This window comes from Falco punctatus, assembly GCF_963210335.1.
Source record: "Falco punctatus genome assembly, chromosome: 3".
In the NCBI taxonomy this organism is placed as follows: Eukaryota; Metazoa; Chordata; class Aves; order Falconiformes; family Falconidae; genus Falco; species Falco punctatus.
This window is the reverse complement of record NC_137582.1, coordinates 43506199-43527933: the sequence shown is the minus strand read 5'-3', so window position 1 is coordinate 43527933 and position 21735 is coordinate 43506199. Positions and strand designations below refer to the sequence as shown.

Below are 21735 nucleotides of genomic sequence, written 5' to 3'. Positions count from 1 at the left end.
CAAATGCACAAATATAAAGCAATCATTCTTAAACAGCAAGTACCAACTTTTTGCAGAAAGCAGTACAATGCAAAAAATAGTTATGTACTTTTTATCCTTCTAGATCTAAGCTACTTACACTTTTCCCTGAAGAACTGAACTTTCTACACTGTTTTGGCTGCTTCTACTATCTACAAACCCAAAAGTTCAATAAAAATTTTTAAACCCCCTGGGTTTAGGACTTGTCCAAAGTTGCTTCCTCAGGCAGGTTAGTTGAGCACACAATGCCTACTAGAGTTGTAAGTGGTATAGTAATCAGGGCTAGGTGTGGACAGGGTGTTTGCCATAAAGCAATCTGTCCTTAGTGATAAGAATAAATTTTCAAACGCACAGTTCAAGTCAAAATGCCTTTGAACCTGAAAATTTCATGTTGTAGAAAGCTTTGAACAGGTTAGCCACAAGAGCACAGCAGAGTGCTCAAGAGCCTCCTAAGAATCTTTGCAATAATTACAATGAGACTAAACATTGCTATAATTAAGTTTCCTTGTTTAATAAAAATAATTGTTTAATGTTTTAAACTGCTCTGTACCTGTGGATGTTATCTGAAAAACCGACGCCTCTCATCATCAGGTTATGGCTTGTGTTTAGTGGTACAAGACTACTATCACAAGTACTTCAAGGATCACCTAGAACCAAAGATTGCTATGCTTTCTGTTACAGTTTGCATGTGTGGCATACAACATCCAGAGCTGGCACTGACTTGAACCTCAATGTATTGACATTGTTAGATCTTTTTATTCCCTAATTTAGCAAAAGAGGTTTCAATACAACAACACTTGACATTCAAGGAATAGGGAGAAGTACAACTAAAGCTGAACTCCTTTCCTGGCTCCAGCCTCCCACATATCCATGGACATACATTACAGGAGGTTCACCACCCTTCAGATACACACCTTTCAGCCTTCTATCAAGGTATGGCTTGCCCTAAGGCAATATATATTATTCCACTTCTTCCTGATTCCATACGCGTCGTGAAGAAGTGGGATAAGCTCATACAAATACAGGCTCCTGAAATAAGACACTGGAGTCAAAAACTTAATGTTTTGCAAGAAGGCATCTATTATTATACGTTGGACTAGAACACAGAAAGACAGCTTTGAAATCAGAACTTTAACTTCTTCAAGGCTTAGAAAGGTAAGTCTCTTGTTGCACTGAAAAAAAACATTTATGTTTAAAAAACAGTATACAGCTGTGAAGCACTCAGGATAAATCTGTTTGCATCAAAATAGTACATCTTCATGTTAATACTATAGCATTTTCCTTTTTTGTAGAAAAGGAATAGACACTTCTAGAAGCTAAAAAATTTCTTTGAACGCAAAATTATAAAGGTCACAAAAATACCCCCTCCCAAAACCAGTTGAAGGGACAATAAGCTATTTTCCACTGGCAGATAAGATTAGCTGGATATTCTCGTGATATTTTCACAGAAATCATTTCATATAAAATGGAATTCCATATGCAACAATAAGCAAGTAGCTTATCAGCCCTCAACCCCTTCCTCTCTCTAAGTCAAACCCCTCAAAAGGGGAATTTAACTTTTATTCTATAACCAATATATTTTACCTTTTTTTATTTTATTTTTTTTACTTTACTTATTTTACCTTAATTTTCATCCTGACAAACTCACCTGACTGATTACTTTGGCATTCCCCCGCCCCCAACTTTTATGGTTGATTTCTGTGCAACAGTGAGATTCTTCTTTTAAAATTGAAAGGGTGGTGATTTCTACAACTGCCAGTATTTTTGTTATTTCAAGTATACAGAAGGGTTAAAATGTAAGAAACCCAATGAACAACTGAATTGAAAGCCCCCATTGCACTTCAGATGAGACTAAAAATAGGTGAGAAAGTTCAACATCAGAGCAGTTTATCATACTTGCCTGCACTTAAGACAGAAAAAAAAAATGGGAGGCGGGAAAGGTCTGAAAAAATCTTTAAGATAGAAATAAAAATGTTCAAGGAACCATATTTGGGGTTGATTTTTTCCACTCACGTTACACCATCATTTCACAGAGGTTTGGTTACTCAGTTTCAACTTCAATAGGTTTCACTTCCTATCTTTTTCTTGCACTAGCCAAAGTACAACCAACCCACAAATTTCTGAAGCCCAAGAAGCAGGACCCATTCAGCAGTGCTACTTAGTTACTCCTACCTTTTAGCTTCCCTGCTGCAGTGAAACTGGTTTTAAGAAGGTCTGGAAACTGTTCAGGAAACCAGACAGTAAGTTCATTAACCAAAAGTTTAAAAGATGGGAGGCTGGGGAAACCCACCTCAGGCTTGGAAGGAGGCATAAAAGCTCTCCTGAAATAAGATAAGCAAACATTTTACAAGTCAGAAAAGTAATACAACTCTTTGCAGGAGCTGGGAGAAAAGAAGTGACTGAATTCATGAATCTATAAATGTACACAGTAAGTGTACCCTAAGAAAATAGAAGACAACATCCACGGGTTTTTCTTTAACTGCCACTCGTGACAACTGCAGGTAGGAGCTGAGCCTCACCACCACCAAATTAATCCAGAAGAAACCTGGGCTCCGCTTCTGCTTCACAGTTCACACAGAGAGGGAACTAAAAGAGAGGCCAGGTATATTCTTGCCTCTCTCAACAAACAGCAAGTAGACTGTTTTTCCCCCATTGCCTGACAGTTTCCATTTTGGACTGCATATGCAATAGCACATCTATGAACTACACCTGTTTGGATAAAGTTATTTAAAAGTAACCTATCCAATTCCCCTGCCAGATACCTGGAAATCCTTCAGAGAGCAACTTGGTATCACACATAGCATATCAGCACTTTCTGAGCACTGAGATCGTTTGGTATGATGAAGTCTAGAACAGACACAGCAAGGTTATGAATAGGGGACTATGCACTAAATTTGTGCATGTCAAAGCATGCTATGCATGTGCAGAAGGCTCCTCAGATTCCTAACCACTTTCTCCAATAGAGAATACTAGGTGACTCATTTCCTTGATGTGTACACCCATCATTTCACTGCAGATAAGAGACCTTTTCTTTTTGAACTGCAGGTGTCAAACTCCATCAGACCAAATCAGCATCATACCAGTGGCATCCCTTGAAATGATAACAGTGCTGCTAATAATTACTTGGCATATCTGATACCAATCCACACTCCTGAAACAAATTATTTTGAGAGGGAGAGGGAGACAATCTGGCTTTCTAGAATAACATTTTTCATTTCTGTACCTATGGTCAAAACTGACAAGGCAAGCTACCAAAAAGTATACAGCACCAAAAGCATCAAAACATAATCAGATCAGGAAAGAAAATAAATTAGTAACTAGAAACAATGCACAATGTCAACCATTACAGACTCCTATCTTAAGCTTTACAAATAGCCAAAACCTGTAATACACCTAAAATGGCCTATCAGTTCTGTAATTATCATCAATGAAGTAACAAGCCTGTTATACCTGTTGATATAAAAGGCTAATTCACTTCCTATAAAGACAGTTTAATCTTTAACAGCATTGATAAAACCATCTTCACTACAGTGATAAAACTATATTTACTCCTTTGATACAGATGCCTTCTAAATCTACAAACCCTCCTCAGGTATGCCATGAATATTTTTTTTCCTTGTACCCCTATCCCGACTCCAGAGAGTATCAACAGCCTGCAACTTAATGTGTCTGTCACAATGAAGGTCTCTAGGATATCAAGGATGCCAGATTCTGGATCTGTGTGATGATGACTTTATATTAGCTTCTTTATTGTGCTGGTAGAACAGCCTGTCTGTTGATGGAACTAAAACCATTAATCTACACAAGAAGTTTTTCATAACAGTACAGAAGAAATGTACTCAGCATTAGCTGGTGAGGCTCTTTCCATCCCCGAGCAGATCCTCAAACTCTCTTAAAAATTCTCTATCAAGAGACTGCTTTCAGGAACAGCACCAACCCACCACGCCAAAATACTATCAGAACAATATACTTGGTTATAATATAACAGCCAAGATAAAAATCTATTTTAGAAAGCACAGAACACGTGAAAACATAATAATCACCCACCAATTTTATGATGCAACATCTATCAATGTCTATAATTTTAGAGACAGTAAATAAGCCTTTCAATTTCACTTTTTCCACCAACAGAAAAACACTAACCAAAGTTAATTGTTACAGAAATACTGAGAATTGGATCCAAAACGTTAAAGAGTTACTGAAAACATGAAATCCTTAAATGGAAGCTGAAAACCGAGGGACAGAATAAAAAAAAAAAGCCTCCACTAATAAGAACAAAAGCCTGGGAACAAAAAATTTGTGTATTCCAATAGCTGTAATTATGATGCTTCGCCTATTGTACTTGAATGAAAAAACAGGATAGAAAAAAAATATTTGCAGTGATGCACAAAGCATTTTTCTAATCAGATTGTTTAAGTCAATACTCTCTGCAAATAATAATTAATGTATCGTACTTGTGTAACAGTTATGTGAACTTGGAAGCACTGAGAGAGTAAAAAAATATTCAAGTTGTAACTAGATTTGTTTGCATTTGTCAGTACAGATACAGCTTCTGGAGTGCCGCTCAGCAAGCTTTCAACGCCCAGCCATGCCTATATTCCAGGTAACACCAAGGCAGCTAGTATTGCCCATAAAATCAGTTACTTTGCTTTTGCAAACAAAACCCACAGACCCATCAAAAAAATGCCTAGCAGTTCACCTCAGAAGAAAATGACATATATTTTTCACTTCATCTGCATACCCTGAAACCTGTTTGCAGAAAAAGACCCAATACTGAAAACATTCTGTAGGTCTCACCTTCCAGAAGGGAACTTAATCACCAGCTTCTTCAGCTGTCATTCTTTCTGTTTAGTTTCTTATAACCACACTTTCCTTGCCAATATGTAAGGTACCACAAGTTAAGTAACTGACATCATTTCCAAAGACAAATCACCTAGATGGCCGGACAAAGCTGATTTAAGAAGATAGAGTACAGCCATACCAACTTCATTTGAATGCGTGGGAAGAACTGACGTTGGTGCCAACACATTTGTGTAATGTGGTCCCGGCAGATGTTCAAATGCTTTGAGTTGTCAGCTGGCTTTGGAGATACATATCACAAAGCAGACTGGCAATTTAAAGAACCCTCCAGGTGGTGTTATGTGGATTTTAACATGGCAAGACACCTTGAGAAACATGCTGGGATATCCACCTTATAGAACAGAAAAGTTTTAAAAACCTCAATGACACATTCCACCATGGGCTAATTAGAATTAATTTGTGCCCCATGGCCTCAAAAGCTGCTCTTAGAATACTTAAAACTCCTTAATCATCCTCAAGAAGGCATCCTTTTGCCATAATATGGTCTTTGATTGCAGGACAATTTAAAGTAGCAAATGTGAAAATTCTTAATTCCAAATCTTGCCCATCCACACATAACATTTTTAAATGACTATTTCTTGTTAAAGCGTCTGCCTGCATATGTGTGCCTGACCGAATGAATGCATGATCTAGTCTGTCCCTTTACTGGCAACCAAAAGCAGCAGAGGGCTACACTTGGGCCACCTTTTGTACCCTTATAAGGAATCAAAGGACAAGCCAAAAGCATGCATAGTTCTTAAATACCACTATATAGAACTCCTATTTCAAATATTTGAAAAATCTACACAAGAACACCACCACCACCCATATTTTTTTTCCTTTTAAATTACAGGTTCTGCTATGCTTTTTACCTACTTTTCCTGCTAGTTTTACACATTCAAACAGCCTTTTTCTCCTTCACACTACTGTTGAAATATTTCACCTCTGTGTATTTAGCATCAGAAAGCACAGCTCACACTCCTCCTAAACACTACATATTTGCTTGATAACTTCTAGTTAAAGTTGTGAGGTTAAAAAAAAAAAAAAAAAAAAAAAAAAGTACTCTGTTTTGTGAGTATGAAGGACCAAACTGGAGTTTTCACATAGTATGATAAAGTCAGCATTACCAAGCACAGCTCTTACACGTCCATCCACTGGTTACCTTCATTAAAACATTGCTTGAGAACTTAAAAAACAAGCAGCTTGGCAGTCCTTCAGTCTTCCCTTAGCACAATGCCTGTTAAAAACAGTCCCACAGAGTAATTTGATACTTTCATGTACTCAGGAAAGTGAAAATTCATGAAAGATAAATGCAGTTTCTTTAGCAGGCCAGCAGCATTTTAACATCCATGGAATATTAAGATATTTTATTTTAAAGCCCACCAACCAGAGATTCTTTCTCCAGTCTGAAGAGGTATAAGTCATCATGTTGCTCTCCGTAGCAAAAAAACATGCCAAGTAATTGGAATAATCCAGTGCTCAGAATAACTGCTGCTGGAGGCTTAAATAAGTGTTGGAGATCTAACATAAAGTTATTATGAAAGACATGCTCTTGCCTCACAGTAATTTTTCACAAGTAAGCATAAATGCGTTAATTTCATTTAGTGAAAAAGGAATATACTACTACCAGAGTATACCGCGTTAAAAAGTGGAAGCAACACCGAAGAGTCTAGCTCTAATGCCTACTACAGTATCGGCACCAGTAATTCTGTATTGCTTACGGGTCCTGAGCCCCAGCTTGCATCATCAGACCCCAGCATATTTACCCATGTGTTCATTCTCAACTCTCTTCTATCTCAAACAGCAGTTTGAAGGATTACAAACTGACCAGACCCTTTTCCCTAAGCATGAGTCCCTCTTCCTCTCAAAAGTATAGGAGCAGAACTGCCATATTTTATGGTAGACAGAAGAGCCTGTAATACTTGGAAGGGGCAATTATGAAGGAGGAAAGATTTCAAAACCAGCTAAGTGAAGGGATACACTTCCGATCATCTGCACAGCTGAGACAGGACCACAGATGGCAGAGGAGATGGACACTTCAGCAGTGCCTTTCAACCAGATCACACAGGACACAAGAGGTCACTGCTGTTAAGGACTTTGTCATCTGTGTCCTATCTCACCTACAGTCCTTGTACAATTCTTCAAGCCCTAGAGCGGAGGATTAACAGTAATTTGATTCTGATTTTATTGTAACATTATTTTTCATAGCAGTACTGAGAAAGATTTAAAATGCAGACAACTCTTGCACATTTCAGCCGAGTAACTAGCTAGAACACACACATTAGTTCAAAACTGCAAACTGGAAAGAAAAAATTATTTAAGTAGGGTAAAACTCACATAATATTTAGACCTGCACACTACAAAACTAAAGAACATAATGACTTCACTAAATACTACAAAACCATTTCATCTGCCTTGAAAACTGCAAATCTCCTATCTTTGTTGAACCCAAACATTACACTGTGAATGTACCAATGAATTTTCACTAATCCTGAACTAGAAAATGTAGTACCATGGACTGATAAAACAGTAAAAACCTGCAGGATGCTTGGGATTGAATATATATATAAAAAAAAAGGTATTAAAAAAAAGTGCTGCAACGATAGGACATTAATTCCTTTGCCCGCATGTAAGATTTTTTTGCCAGGTCAGTTTGTTCATAATATGAAACCTGACTTTGAATTATTTCAGTTCGTTATGGGTCTAACTAACCCACATTAGTAGCTTCCTTGTTAGTCCTCTGGGTATCGTTGCTCTGGTGCTTTTACTGAACACTTTCCAATCACTAAATTATGGACTAAGGACAAAAGCACATTTCACATTCCCCCTTTATAAACTATTTCAGGCCCATACTTTCTACTGGTTGACCTCGGTGTTCAGAAGACTCACAGAATTCAGAGGAAGAGTAGGGTTTCAGAAAAAAACCTACAGAAACTAGAAACTGTAACCATACTGTCCACCTGAACACTCAGCAGAATCGGGCTCATTTCCAAAACCAAGATACTCTCTCTTTCCCCGTTTCCATCCTTTTTCAAGTTAAGTCATTCCATCTGTAACTAACAACTACCTCTCTCCCTCAATTACTGAGCACTTTAACAACTATGCTCTAAAAGACACTGTCACTCCATAGTAGGAGCAAAAGTTCTTACACCTAGTATTGCATCCTGCACCCAAAGTCAGCCCACAACCCAGAAGCAGGGCTGCTGAAACTGCTGGTGAATTACATGCTAGGCACACCTCAAATGCAGCCCCTTTATCCCAGTTGCGTGCAGACATCAGTCCTGGCTCTGCTGGAATCATGAGGCAAAGCAGCAGCACAGGGGGCCCAAACTCGGAGCACAGATAATTATATCATCTATGAGACAATACCACTGACCAGATGGATGTGAAGCAGTTCACATCCTTGTGAGGCCCCAAGAGAGGCTTAAAAGACCACTGCAACAAAAGAGCAAGAGCTGTTTCACTGCTCTAGCAGTGCTAAAGCCCACTATATGGTTTCAACAAGGGTAAGAAAATTGATACAGAGACACTGAAGCAGCAATTGAGAAGAAAGCTCAACGCTGGCAACGGTAACTCAGCAACTATTGCCTCACTGGAGGCCTCTCTGTATTGTGTAGGCGCTGCCATACTCTCTGCAGCATGATCTTTTTTTCATCCCCTGCAGAGACTCAGTGGCACAGCCCATAGCCAGCAAAGAACATCGCTTATGGGAAGCAGGGATGAAGTTATACACAACCACATAACACCACACACAAGCCTACGTATCTATGGAAGCCCCGTAAGTCCACAGCTTTCTCCTCCTGACCAGAGCTACTTCCCTCTTTTTCCCAAAGCAATGAAATCAGTGGAATTCATAAAAAGCAGAGGTCTGCTTAAAACTGTATTATATATTACTATAATAAATAATCCATGTTTTTGCAACAGATCCATTTCCTTTATTTACCAAACTTGTTTTCATTGGCACTTTTGGAGTAAAGTGAAGTACTGGGCCTGATAAAGACACCTGAAAACTTCAACAGGGTTTTGAGAGGCTGTATCTGGGTCCAGGCCACCATGTAGGAACATGACGAAAGCAATGCCACAAACCAGGCAGTAGAGGTGAGAAAATACAACTTATGAAACAGATGGGGATCAATGTGTGAATGCAACAAAACCATACTGCTTTCAAAACAATCTCACAAAATGCAAAGGTAATATTCTGCCATCAAGCACTCCACACAAATTGTCTGATCTTCACCTTCACACAAGGGGCGCAAACCCCAGAAGGCACTGATGGTACAACTTTTGTACACTGCCTTTAGTCAGTCCTCATTCTTTGCACTCACAATTATTACAAAGGAAACTTCAGACAAGACCTTTACACAGCGGCATCTACAGCAAACATGAAGAGCTACTAAGAAAGGATTCCCATGCACACCACTTTTTCCATCCTCAAGTTTTACTTCATCTGCAGAACAATCATCTGCTACAGATCAATTCTCTTCTCACAAATGCCAGCACACGTAAAACGGAAGCCAATATATTTCTTGCCACAACTTCTTCTCTTCTATCATGACCCAGCAAATGCATCAGCAGTACAGCTATCTAATCTCCTATATGATGACAGTTCCCAGGAACATCCTCATGGTGCTGCACTGGGTAGGCTGGCATATGGCATCCAAACTCCCTCAAGGCACTTCTCCTAGGACAGAGGTTGGGTTCCATACAGGCCCCAAACAAACCCACCCACAAATACCTCCACAAAACTGGATGTACTTCAGGTTGGGATTCAAAATAATTCTGCCAATCAACATAATCAGCATACTGTGTGCTCTACTAAATTCAGCAGAAACGGATGGCTGAACAACTGTGCACACATGTACTCAGTCAATCCAATTTGTTTGACTTGGCAACTCAGTAACATAGAGAAAGCTATTACGGTATGACTGTCCTTGGCCTAAGACACGCTTCAGGGCAGGCTCTACAGAGTTTGAAGGAGATATCTAACAACTAGGAAATCTGGAGAAGGGAGAGAAAGAAAAAAAAAATTACTGAAAAGAACAATCCCAGCAGTTACCTAACATCACCCTGAAGCACTTACAAGTATAAAACTAACATGTCTGTCTATTGTTCATTCTCACCAAGTGCTTCTAAAACCTTACTGTAAATGATAAAGGCAGGTATAAACTTTTTGATTAGAAAGATCAAGTGAAAGCAACAGATATTCCAGAAATTGATATAATTTAGTTATGATTTGCCCTGTGACTTGCCAGACACAGGACAACATAGTATCAAGTAGTACAAGGAATACTGGGGGTTTTTTTCCTCTTTTCTGAACATATGCAACACCCCCATACCCTTATTCAGTTGCCACATTTTCATATGTATCTATGTATTTTCATATATATACACATACATACACACACGAGCCTTTGAAGTATTCTAAGCAATTCTCCAAAGACAAGACAGGATGGATCCTCATATTCTGACACATTTCATTTGTAAACTGTAACAACCATAGCTATTTTTCAGTTAAAAAATGCATAAAGACACACTTTCAGTTTCACATGAAAATAACCTTTCATTTGTACCTTATTTCTAAATGTACTATTCATATACATAAGAAAAACAAAAACTATTTCATATTTTCAAGTATATTAATCCAAATTTCTAAACAGATGTTTTATGGTTAGAAAAAGAGGAAGAAAGATTCTTTTGACTTAATGTACTTTATACAGCATTTTTTCAAAGGTTTACAACAGTCCTTGTAAAATGTTTCTTTCACCAAGTTAAATCTATTCAATATCTGAAAAATACAGAAGCATGAACTCATCTAATTAATATGAAATTAGAAATTTTGAAGTTATATGAATACTAATATATAGAAGACATGGGGTGCACAATACTTTTTCAAGAACACTAAATAGCAGAACACAGTGCATTTGAATAACACCAGGGAATTATTCAGCCCACTCTTGTTTGGGGAGAAAGCGAAACAATTCCACACAGTTGTCAGCTGCTCTGGACATTCCTCCAACTGCAATGGAAACAACTTGAGTCAGTGTTGTCACACATTGTGCTGCCTCTGACTGCACGTCCCTGCGCCTTCCCTTGCACCAACGCTCCTCAGATCCTGCAAGAACACCAGGGAAATCCAAATCAGCAGAAAATTACTGCTACAAAAAAGGAAAGGGCTTTCTGCTGCTGTAGCTTGGTAAACTAGCTCTCTGCAGGGTCAGAGGAGTGCAAATGTCAGCATAAGAGGAGAAGTAAACATACGCAGCTAAAAGCAATTACTGTGCAAGCAATACCGCTTACATTTAACACCAAAAGCACCTTGGAACTATGACTGCAAACATTAAATAAAATTCTTATCTGACAAAGAATAATTTCTGTTTCAAATAATACCAGTAATAAAAACTATGGCTCCAGCCAACAATAATCATCAACCACCACGCCTCACCAAGCACAGCATCATGAAGTGTCAAACAAGGTAGCATTAAAGAAACTGCCCTCCTGTTTTTCATGACACATTAAACCCCAAAACCATTGTACTTAACTTTAACAATCTCAACTTGAGGAGTGTCAGAAACAAAAGCCTTCTGTAACATGTATTATTACATTAAGAAATGAGCTTAAGATGTATTCTTTAATTTATCAATCTTTGCCTCCTCCCACCCCAACCAGACCCTCTGCCACATTCATCCTGAGAATTTGACCTCTTAGTTCCCAAATCAGTGTCAAAATAATCAGATTTTTCAGTATATAGCCTCTTCCCTATAGTGTCATATGAATACAACAGTATTAAGAATAAAGAAAAAAAAAAAAGTCTTAAACTTCATTAGTCATAATAGTCTTTCCTACTTAGTCAACCAATCATGAATAATAACTTCTTGTCTAATCCCATCAAATCATCTTTCCTAAAAAGCTCGTGAAAATGGATTAGCCTTTCAGTGCACAGCAGATTATTTCACTTAGGACCTACTGTATCTAAAGGTGGTAGGTGAAGAATTTTAACCAAGGGCCTTTTATTAAGACACAAAACATCCCTTCGGGCCTCAACTTAAGCTGGAGGTCACTGGCAAAAATAATGCCGTAATAGCACATGAAAAAGAAAAACTCCAAGGTAACCATAGCTTTAACCACTCAACACTTCCAGGGAAATCAAGCCTTTCTCCTCCTTACAGGAGCCTAAAATTCAATACAGATCACAGAGTACAAGTCCAACACATTCCATGCAAGCAAAACTTAAGGAATTTAGTACCTGCAATTTGCTATGTTTAACGTCTAGTCTTCATTTATGGTAGGCTGCAAAATTATCACAATAATCCGAAGCAACAAAGATATAAACAAAGTGATTACATTCAGAAGAGAACCAGTATCCTTTTTGAAAGAAGGGAAAAAACTGGGGGGACAGGCCGTAAAGTCCTACCATCTCCTCTGTCAATTTGTGGGCTAAATACTAGATGTTTTATCTGGACAAAGATGTAATCAGTCCAAATGAAAACAAGCTAGGAAAAGCTTATTAAACATTGTTTAAATCCAGTGAAAAGTGCAGAAATTCCCATTATGACCATGCTAAAGGAAATGGAGCTCAGACTTTACAACAGAAGAAATTACAGAATGGAACTCCATAAAGTTACTCTCTAGATCTCTCATAATAAGCAAGAACATCAATGAAAACTCCCTGCCTTTACTTCCATACATAGACATTTTTTATTTAACAGTTTCACACCACATTTGCAACTGTAAAAGAAACTGTATGGATTTCTCTTTGCCCAACAACAGGAAGAGCTCAATTATTGCAGCTGCTGAAATCTAAAATTCCACAGATAATCAAGGAAATTTAAGTACTCCAGACTTTACTGACAAGACCCCCACCACCACACATACGCATTCAGAAGATTACTCTTGCACAGGAACTTTAATGAAAAGTTTAAGAAAATGGAAGTGTGAGTTCATGTCTGACTAAATATGAAACCTCCACAGCACACTGTCAACTGCAATAGCAATATACTGCGTGTTTTAGCTACAAACATAAAGCAAGAACTAACACAGGGCAGTATCGCTCCTGCCATGACAGCTATCGCCCCTCCACTACCAGACTATACTATTAAAAAATAGAGTATTTTTTGTAAAAGCATTAACTTTCTCATCTAGATGTATAACCGAGTCCCTCAAGAAATCACTTGCTTGTCAGCATCTCAATACCGTATGTACCTCATTTTCTAATACAACAAAGAACCACCACATCAGACAGAGACTGCACACAAAGATGCTGTACCTTTCCTGTTCCAAGGCTGATCAGCATACTGAAGTCTCAAGCTTCCCATTATAACCTTTTCCCTCAGTCCTGGAATAGGTTCCTGTACCTTTTCCTTTTGATTTTTTTTTCCCCTTTGGGATAGAATTGACCTCTTGCCCTAAAGTGGGCAACAGGCTGTATTTTGCATGTATTAAATATCCAGTTTTACTCATCAGAGTAGCCTCCAGCTAGGTCTGCTATGAGGGAGGATTAAATAAATAAAATAAAAAAAAAATCACTGGTAGAGGAAACTGCCACTTTCTCTCCACATACCTCATCTGGCAGCAAGGAGTGGGACAAATAATAAAAACTTCCGCTAATACAGAACTATCTTCATTATTCTCCTTGAAGCATACTCTTTCTTATGCTCAGGCAGGCAGAGAAGGCAGGCCTGCTGCAAATTTTGGCTCCTTAATGCTTTCAGCTAGGAGTAGAGAAAAGAATTTGCTTTCTACCTTGCAATGAAAAGCAGACTCCAGGAATCTCTTTAATTATAATTACTGTGGGAGTGTGGTCAGGAAGATAATAAATCAGATTGCTGTATCACAGGTGTACAAAGCGAGGGGAAGTGGGAGGAAAACAGGAGTTAGACTGCTGTAATAGAAATAAAAAATTCTCAGGGTATGGAAGGGAGGAGGGCAGGGAAGGTAAGGTAACAGCCACAAACTTATTTTTGACCCAAAAGAAAACAAAATATTTGGCTACAAATTCCTTACAATACACCTAGGACGCAAACATACAAATAAACAGTTTCCCAGCTAATCCTTACATCCAGCTTTCCAGAACTGCATTTTTTACAATAAAATATTTTGTCTTTGGCAGGCTGCCTTGCTGGATTACATGGACTGCTTATTTACACTGCAGTTACTTGTTAGTGACATAATCAGAACAAACAGGAAAACTTCACATCTAATGAAACACAAACTCTTCCAAGTTTTCCTATGAGGACTTCTGTGCATAAGAGTGAACTGGAATTTGAGAGGTCTAGGTTCAATTCCTGGTCCCAGACACATGCTTCCTGTAAGATCCTACATGTATGTGCCTGCACACACCAAACATTTGTATTTGCTTATGCAAAAGAATTTTCTCAAGTAGAACTGAACATTTCATTTAGCTGTGAATGCACAAAGGACTATTTGCACTAAATGTATTAATCAGTATGATTTCCAAGATTAAACCTCAAGTTTTTAGCATGGCCATCCTCAGTCCTTCATTTACAAGGAAAGGACATTCTAACTAACAGAACACAATACATTCTTTTAATCATATCACAAGATACATTAATTTGTGTCTTAGACACCCAACTGTACAAATTAACATGTTGAAAGTACTGATGCATGTTAAAGATTTACACAATAAAGGACAACGAAGTTACTTGAATTTCACACTTGGGGGGGGGGGAAGAGGGGGGCAATAATCTAATTTGAGCTGCCAGGTTACTCATTATTTCCACGTAGATTCAGTGCATTTAAGAAAGGCAAATACAACAGGTTTAGTCCAATCCAAAAGGTATTCCTTATACATGAGCCATAACCTGGCACGACCTGAAAATACAGTCATGAATTCAAGATCCTCTATGATAGAAAATGACCGAGTACTTTCAGAAACCTACAATTTTAGCAGAAAACCAGTGGAAATTTGTAGATACTGAGTGATGAGGGAAACACAAGAAAACAATAAGCCAACGGTCACTGACATGACTGCAAACTGTTCTAACAAATCATTCTATTACCAGGGCTTTTGTCCCCCGTAGGCTCTGCAGAAAATAAAAGAACTGAAGAAAGAAGGATTCAAGTGCAGATGTCCTCAAAGTTATTTTCCACATGCCAAAACAGTAGAAGAACAGAAATATAATAAAAATCATGTAATTTTCTGACACTTTAATTCATAATTGAGCATATTACCATATTGACTCAGAATTAACCCAATTTGATACTGCTGCTTTTCTCAAGCAAACTAAAAAAACCCAGACATACTTAGCAAATACAAGGGTTTTTTTAAAGAAAAGCTGCAGAAACAGACATTCCGTACAGAATGCTTCTAATTCCAACCAACAACCTGTATTTGTGTTACATTACTACATAGTTCATTTAGAATATTGAATATTCATATACTAATGCCAAGTTCTTGTAAAATTGTTTTACAGTTAAAATTCAAGATTTCACAGCTTAAGGGGCACATAGCTACAATCTCTCTTTTCAAACAAATTTCTCTTTAAAGACAGCATCAGAAAATTGAGATTCATACAAAGCACAAAGCACACTATTACACAATCTGGACAACAAAGAATTGACTTCTGGTGATTTAAGACAATTTAATTAATGGGGACTTTAAAGAATTATTCTGCTTAGATCTTACATAGGCAACTATAGGCCATGAAATAAGCTGCTATGACCTTTTGCAGAATGAAAGTACCAATGTTGCATTACACTACAGCATATGAAAAGTTAATTGGTCATAAAACTCAAGAGAGCATTTTAAAAATGAACTGCCACAAAAAATTACATAGTGCATGAAATGCCCATCAGAACTTGTCCATGCTATGCATAGCCAGAGTCAGTCTCTGCCTCTCATATGAATAGATGCAATCTCAGCAACCAGACACAATAAATACAAGACGAAGGGTATGGCAAGCATAGCAGCAACACACAGAATTAATTCGAGTCTAGGAATCACAGCATGAAAATCATTTCATTATTTTAACTTGTTAATTATTCATGCAGCAAAGATACAAGAAACAGAAGGAGAAAGGTAATAAAAGACCATGCAACTGAGAAATGCTGATTAGAAAGGTACAGAAGAGTTGTGCAAAACAGCAGATGAGCAAGAAAGGAGTTTAAGGTAACGTTCCACAATCAATAGCAGGCCCATCCTAAGGCATTCCTTCTGTCTCCCCGCTGCTCGTTACTCCTGGTCTTCTAGCATGGTGGCATACTGCTTCCTCCTTACTAACAGGCACAATCATTTGTGAAACTGTACTATGAGTCAGCCAGGGCTGAAAAATAACCTGACTGGAAAAAAAAAGTTGACACAACTATGAAGAAAATGCAGGAGCAAAAATGAGCAGCTGCAAGGGAAAAACAGGTCATGCCAACATTTCTCCCAGCAAAAAGGTGCAACTGTGGGATTAAAGACAAATGCCTATGTTCAGATCATAAAAATATACCTCCCAACTATGTCTTGTAACTTACAATGTTACGTGAAGAGCAAAACATGTTTGGATCACATCAGGTGACAAAAACTGAAAAAAAAAGAGGATTTGCACAGCAAAGGGTGGCCAAAACACCTGGCTCACATTCAGAATACATTTTTCAGAGGAAGCATGTACCTTTCACTGAAGAATCCACCAGTGCAGTATACTACCAGCTGCTCTTAGTGACTTTTTCCCCACTACATCATCGTTAAGTCAAATCTAGGATTCCATGTGCACAATCTAGTCCACTGCTCAGGTATATATCACACACAGAGTCACAAAGCATGATGCTATATTGCTTAAATGCATGAAATGGAGATGCAGTAAAGAGGGATCATGAACTAGGTAATCAAATACCAGGTAGCAGTACATGGTACTACCTGGTACACAGTAATACTTGGTACTTCAGTTAGAGACTTAGTACCTACATTTCTCAGATTCAAATGGAGTCTTCTGTTATCTGTTCCATTCCCTCTTCATGCAATTTCATCCCTAGAAGATAACTTTCTTCACCACCATCAAAGTCAAATATTTAAGGACAGAATGGCCAAAACTACATCTTTACTTCTATTCAGACACAGCTACTAGGTATCACTGATGCCATTTTTGGAGGCACTGAAGAGAGCGTAGAACCAGTTACAAGGTACACTGATAGAAATGAGTCAAAAATAGCAGGTTAGGCCAAAGCTTTCTTACTTGTTTGTGGTATGTGTGTCAACTGAACTTGGGGGGGTAAAGGCAGAGGGTGCAACACAGGACACAATCTAAAAGTGCTCACAGCCACTTTTGTAAAGTGGTTTTCATTATAAACCCTTATTCATTAAAAATAATCGGACTAAAAATTTTCATATAAAGTACAATTTTAGAAACACTTTTTTACTTCTATTAACAACAGGAGTTAAAAACCAAATGAGGCAAAGTATCCCAAAATTTTCTTCTGAAAGCCCAGCTTTAATTTTAAAAATGTCATTTTGTAACATTTGGAATGAACACCCTGAACTTATGATCCAAGGTACTACTTAACATCCACTTGATCTCACAGGGAACTTATCCCATGAGTGTGAAATGTCCTACTTACTTCAACAGTTACCCATTCAAGTGCCCTTAAAAACAGCTTTTCACACTAGCATTTAAAATTATTTCATGTTCAAAGACAATTATTAACTCAAACAATTCTATAAACCCATACAATAGCACCTTTTCGCTTGACTGGACTTGAACAATAAATATCACAAATAACCTCTAGGTAACCAATGTCACTTTTACTATTTTTTGTTGTTAATACTTTGAAATTCAAGACAACTACAAAGAAATAATTCATACATAAAAAGAAAATTTCAAAGAGAAAAGAAATAAGCTTTTCTCTACATTTACTGGGGATAGTAAAAGGTGTACAACACCACAAGGAAGATCTAAACTCAGTACTAGGAAAGAACTCTCCTATGGCAGGAACAGTTAAGCACTAAGCCAAGAACTGTTGTCTAGTGACATTGCATAATTTCTATTATTTGAGGCTTTTATGGGTTTCAAAAGCTTAGCAGTACCATCCTTTCCTTTAAATCAGTTCTGCCAAAACTTCAATAAGCCTATTTTATTCAATGAGATGGCAGGCAGCTGCCCAGTTTCCTGCTTGTGTTAGTTTTCTGCTGTTTTGGTTAACTGAATCAGCAAACACCTAACAAGCATCAGAGATGGCATAAAGGAAGTAGTAGTAACACATGCCCAATGTCAGGACTTTAACCTTCAGCAATAACGAGTTATGTCAGCTCACCACATCTCATAAGACTGTATCTTAAAAAACAGATTAAGTAAACAGATTAGACAAACATCTGCTAATAATACTGTAAGTACAATTTATCCTTCCTGAGGCTGAGAGGAATAGACCAGAATTCTTTAGACGATTTCCAGCACCACTTTATTCAAGCTTTAAAAAGCAACACATAGCCCATTTTGAATCCATTTAGTGAAACTTTAACAAATCATCAAACTGAAATTTCACTTAATACATTAAAAGAGATCGATATTTGCCCATTTAGCATTGTCACAATTAAATGCTATGTTTAATGTAGCATGCCTTTGTCTCAAATCAAAAATGTCTTATGCCTCATCATTTCGCTTTTAATCTGTAAGTGATAATTCAATTAATTTGCAAGGCCTTACATTTTTTTAGGAAATCTGCCAAATGTGTATTAACTGTAAAATGCTGGCTGTACATACCAGCTTCTTGAGTCTGCTGATACACATGTCCAGTTTTACTCCTATTGCTCAAAGCTAGCCTGAGCAGAAGACTGAAAATGACAGACTGGTAAGGGTGCAGACTTTGAACAGCAATGGAACTGGAATACTAGGGAGTCTTACAGGAGACCTGCAAGGTGAAGTTAAGTTCAGAAGTTACTCAGAATCATTAATCTCACTGGTGATGCTTCCTAGTCCATCATTTACACTGGCTTGTGATTACATGTCTGGTAAACATTCACAACCTGTTTGCAAGAGACTTTAGGGAAAGGAGGAAAAAAAAAGGTAAAGACAGCAAAGCATAGCTGTACTCTAATCAGCTGGCTGATATTAGCGAAGACTTCCTCACTTAAATATCCTAATTCCCTTTTATTAATGCATAAACTTACTTCTCTGCTTTACTCAAACAAAATACTTGACCAAGCATACATATAGTTTTCATTTTCTTACAAGTTCTTGAAGAACCTCTCCCTGTGATCTACTAATATACCTGCAGCAAACGGTCAGAAAACAAGGAATTCGTTGAGAACCTTGAAAGTTGGAAAAAAATACTTAAATGTCAACACCATATTTAATTTGATAAGCTTATATACACTTCATGCATCACCTGCTGTGGTGACCACGCAGAAAAAGAATAAATAAAATACATCACCTTGACCATTTCGTCTATTTCTTTTCCCAGAAGACAAAGAATGTTTCAAACAAGAGACACACTTACTTGCACAGGACAAAACGTGCCACATTAGGTTGGACTTTCAAGAAGCCTTATATATATGGAAAATTCACCATCACTAAGTACAACTCAGATCAAGCAGTACAAATGCAAAACATCCTAATCCAGCTGCTACACAGAAAACTAATTTCTCATAAAAATAAAGTTTTTGTCAATTAGTACATTCTTATTTGGGGAAGGGAGGGTTGTCAACATATGTTCATCTTCGTTTGCTTACTAATAATTATTTCTATATGCATTCAAACTCCTGGTCATTAGCACAGTATTTTGCTGATCCTTCCTTCCTAAATATACACATGCCTAACGCTCACACAGAGACACACAGCTTCACTGCTACCAAACCAGGGGCAAAGCCAAAAGAGACTGGTAACTCTATTTTCTATACATGCATAAATGAAACAGAGCAAGTCATGAAAAAGCAGAATAACTTAGTAAGACACCCCAAGAACATAAATAACAAGAAATGACCATTACTCCTGTAAAGAGCAAACACAACATCTTCTGTAAAGGACAACATACGTCAGAGCACTGAAACAGACCTTTCAATCTAAAGGCTATAGGAAATACCTAGAAGCCAAAACCAGCTGACTTTCCACCAAAACACATGCTTTCCACCATAATTCCAAATTTTCTCCAGAGACTTCAGCCAGAATAGAATTTTATCACAGTTTGCTGGGAAATCATGCTAATGCATATTCAGAAATTTAGGGCAGTGTTCACAAGAAACCCCTCCCTTTCTGTCCTGATATTTATAACGACCCTTTTTGTAACATTTCCAACACGATCTGAGGAAACAAAATCCAGCATAGTTCATCTTGTGACTGATGTAATGTGGGCAGGGAACAATACTGTGGAAATGAAAAAGCCAAGGATCTTTGTCTCTTTCTAGATGGATTGCCAAGTCTTAATAGTTGGAGGGAGAAATGGCTTAGCATCCCAAATAAAACACTGCAGTGCATGTTCATTATTTCAGTAAAGTCACTGCAGCTTTTGGCAACCCCGCAGGAAACTTAGACCCTTCAAAGAAAGCCCAAGCTAAAAAGCTAGAAAACAGCCCCAGTTTAAAAATTACAGAAGAAACAAATAGTTGACTGGCTCTGGAAATAAACCCCAAGGAGTCCAGCGCTCGCACTGCAACCAATGCCAAAAAGATAACCTCGACAACAACTAGCCATAAACCTATAAAACGCTGCATTTTCTCGTCATCGCCACCGGTATGTGGTAGCGGGCAGGGAAGGCACGACCGGCGGCTCCGCCGGGGAGGCAGGCAGGCCGCTCGCCCCTGCCACCGCAGCCCCCCGGCCGCCCGCGGGGGCAGCCCCACCGCCCCGCGCCGCCACACCAGCTCCCCGCCGCTACCGAAAGCAGGCCCTGGCGCCCGGCAGCGGCACGGCGCGGGCTGGCCGGGGCCGCCCGCCCAGGCGGGGACCCGCGGGACGCCGAGCCGGCGCAGACCCCCCAGCCGCGGAAAGGCGGGAGCCGGAGGGCCCGGTGGCCATGCCTACCTGCGATAGCTGCCGGGGGTTGGGGCAGCCGAAGAGCGCGGAGCTGGAGCTGAAGCTGATGGCCCCTCTGCGGCTGAGGACGTGCTGCGGCACCGGCCTGTCCAGCGGCAGCACCGGTAGCTGGTAACATACTTCCATCGAAGAAGCCTCCGTGCGCCGACCCGCCGCAGGGCAGCGGCCTCGCCCGCCGCCGCACCTGCCCGCGCAGGGCTCCCCGCAGCGGGGCGGCGGGGGGAAGCCCGCGGCAAAAGCCCCGCGGGGCCCGGCGCCTCCTCACCGCCCCCGCACCCCCCGGGGGGTCGGGCCGGGCCGCGCCGGGCCCCGGACCTTTGTCCTCCGCCGCCAAAGCCTGGCGGGAACCGCCGCCGGGAGCGAGGGGGAGGCGGCGAAGCGGGACTCCTCTGTCAGCGCCCGAGGCGGCGAGTCCCGGCCCGGAGCCCGGGGCCGTCACCGCTCCCTCGGCCTCGCTGCCGCCGGCGGGAGCCGCTGTCAGCCCCGCTGCCAGGCGCCGCGCATGGAGGCGAGGCCGGCCAGGGGGGGCCGCTTTGGGTGAGACACACGCCGCGCTCGCCCCTATTGTCCGGCACGGCCGGGAGGAGGAGGAGGAGGCGCCGCTGCCGCACGGCCCTACTCCGCCGGGGGGAAGGGGCAGGGCCCTCAGCGAGGGGATCCAGGGAGGAGGAGGAGGAGGAGGAGGAGGAGGAGGAGGGAGAGGGAGACGAGGAGGAGGAGGAGGGAGGGAGGAAGCCTTCGCCCCGCCCGCCCCCACTCGGAACAGCCCCGAGCGCACTGGCCCAGGAGGAGGCACAAGCCCGACGGACTCTGCGTGGGTCGTGCGAGTGGCGACACGCAGAGCGTCATCACGTAACTACCCACTCTCCCCTGCCGCCCGCCCGCCCGCCCGTGCGCAGCAGCAGGGTGGCTCGGC

General features: G+C 40.1%; 1 protein-coding gene across 3 annotated transcripts in view; it reads right to left on the bottom strand.

The window, feature by feature from the left end:
• Positions 1-21529, bottom strand: part of PDE7A (phosphodiesterase 7A) — a 77951-nt gene extending 56422 nt beyond the window's left edge. The window contains exon 1 of one of the 3 annotated variants that reach the window (XM_080380450.1): positions 20808-21529. In XM_080380450.1, the coding sequence (XP_080236576.1) occupies positions 20808-20945 (138 nt within the window). In that variant the 5' untranslated portion in view covers positions 20946-21529. The remainder of the gene's footprint in view (positions 1-20807) is intronic. The other 2 variants (XM_080380448.1, XM_080380449.1) reach the window with 2 other exon arrangements.
• Positions 21530-21735: the final 206 nt, after the last annotated feature.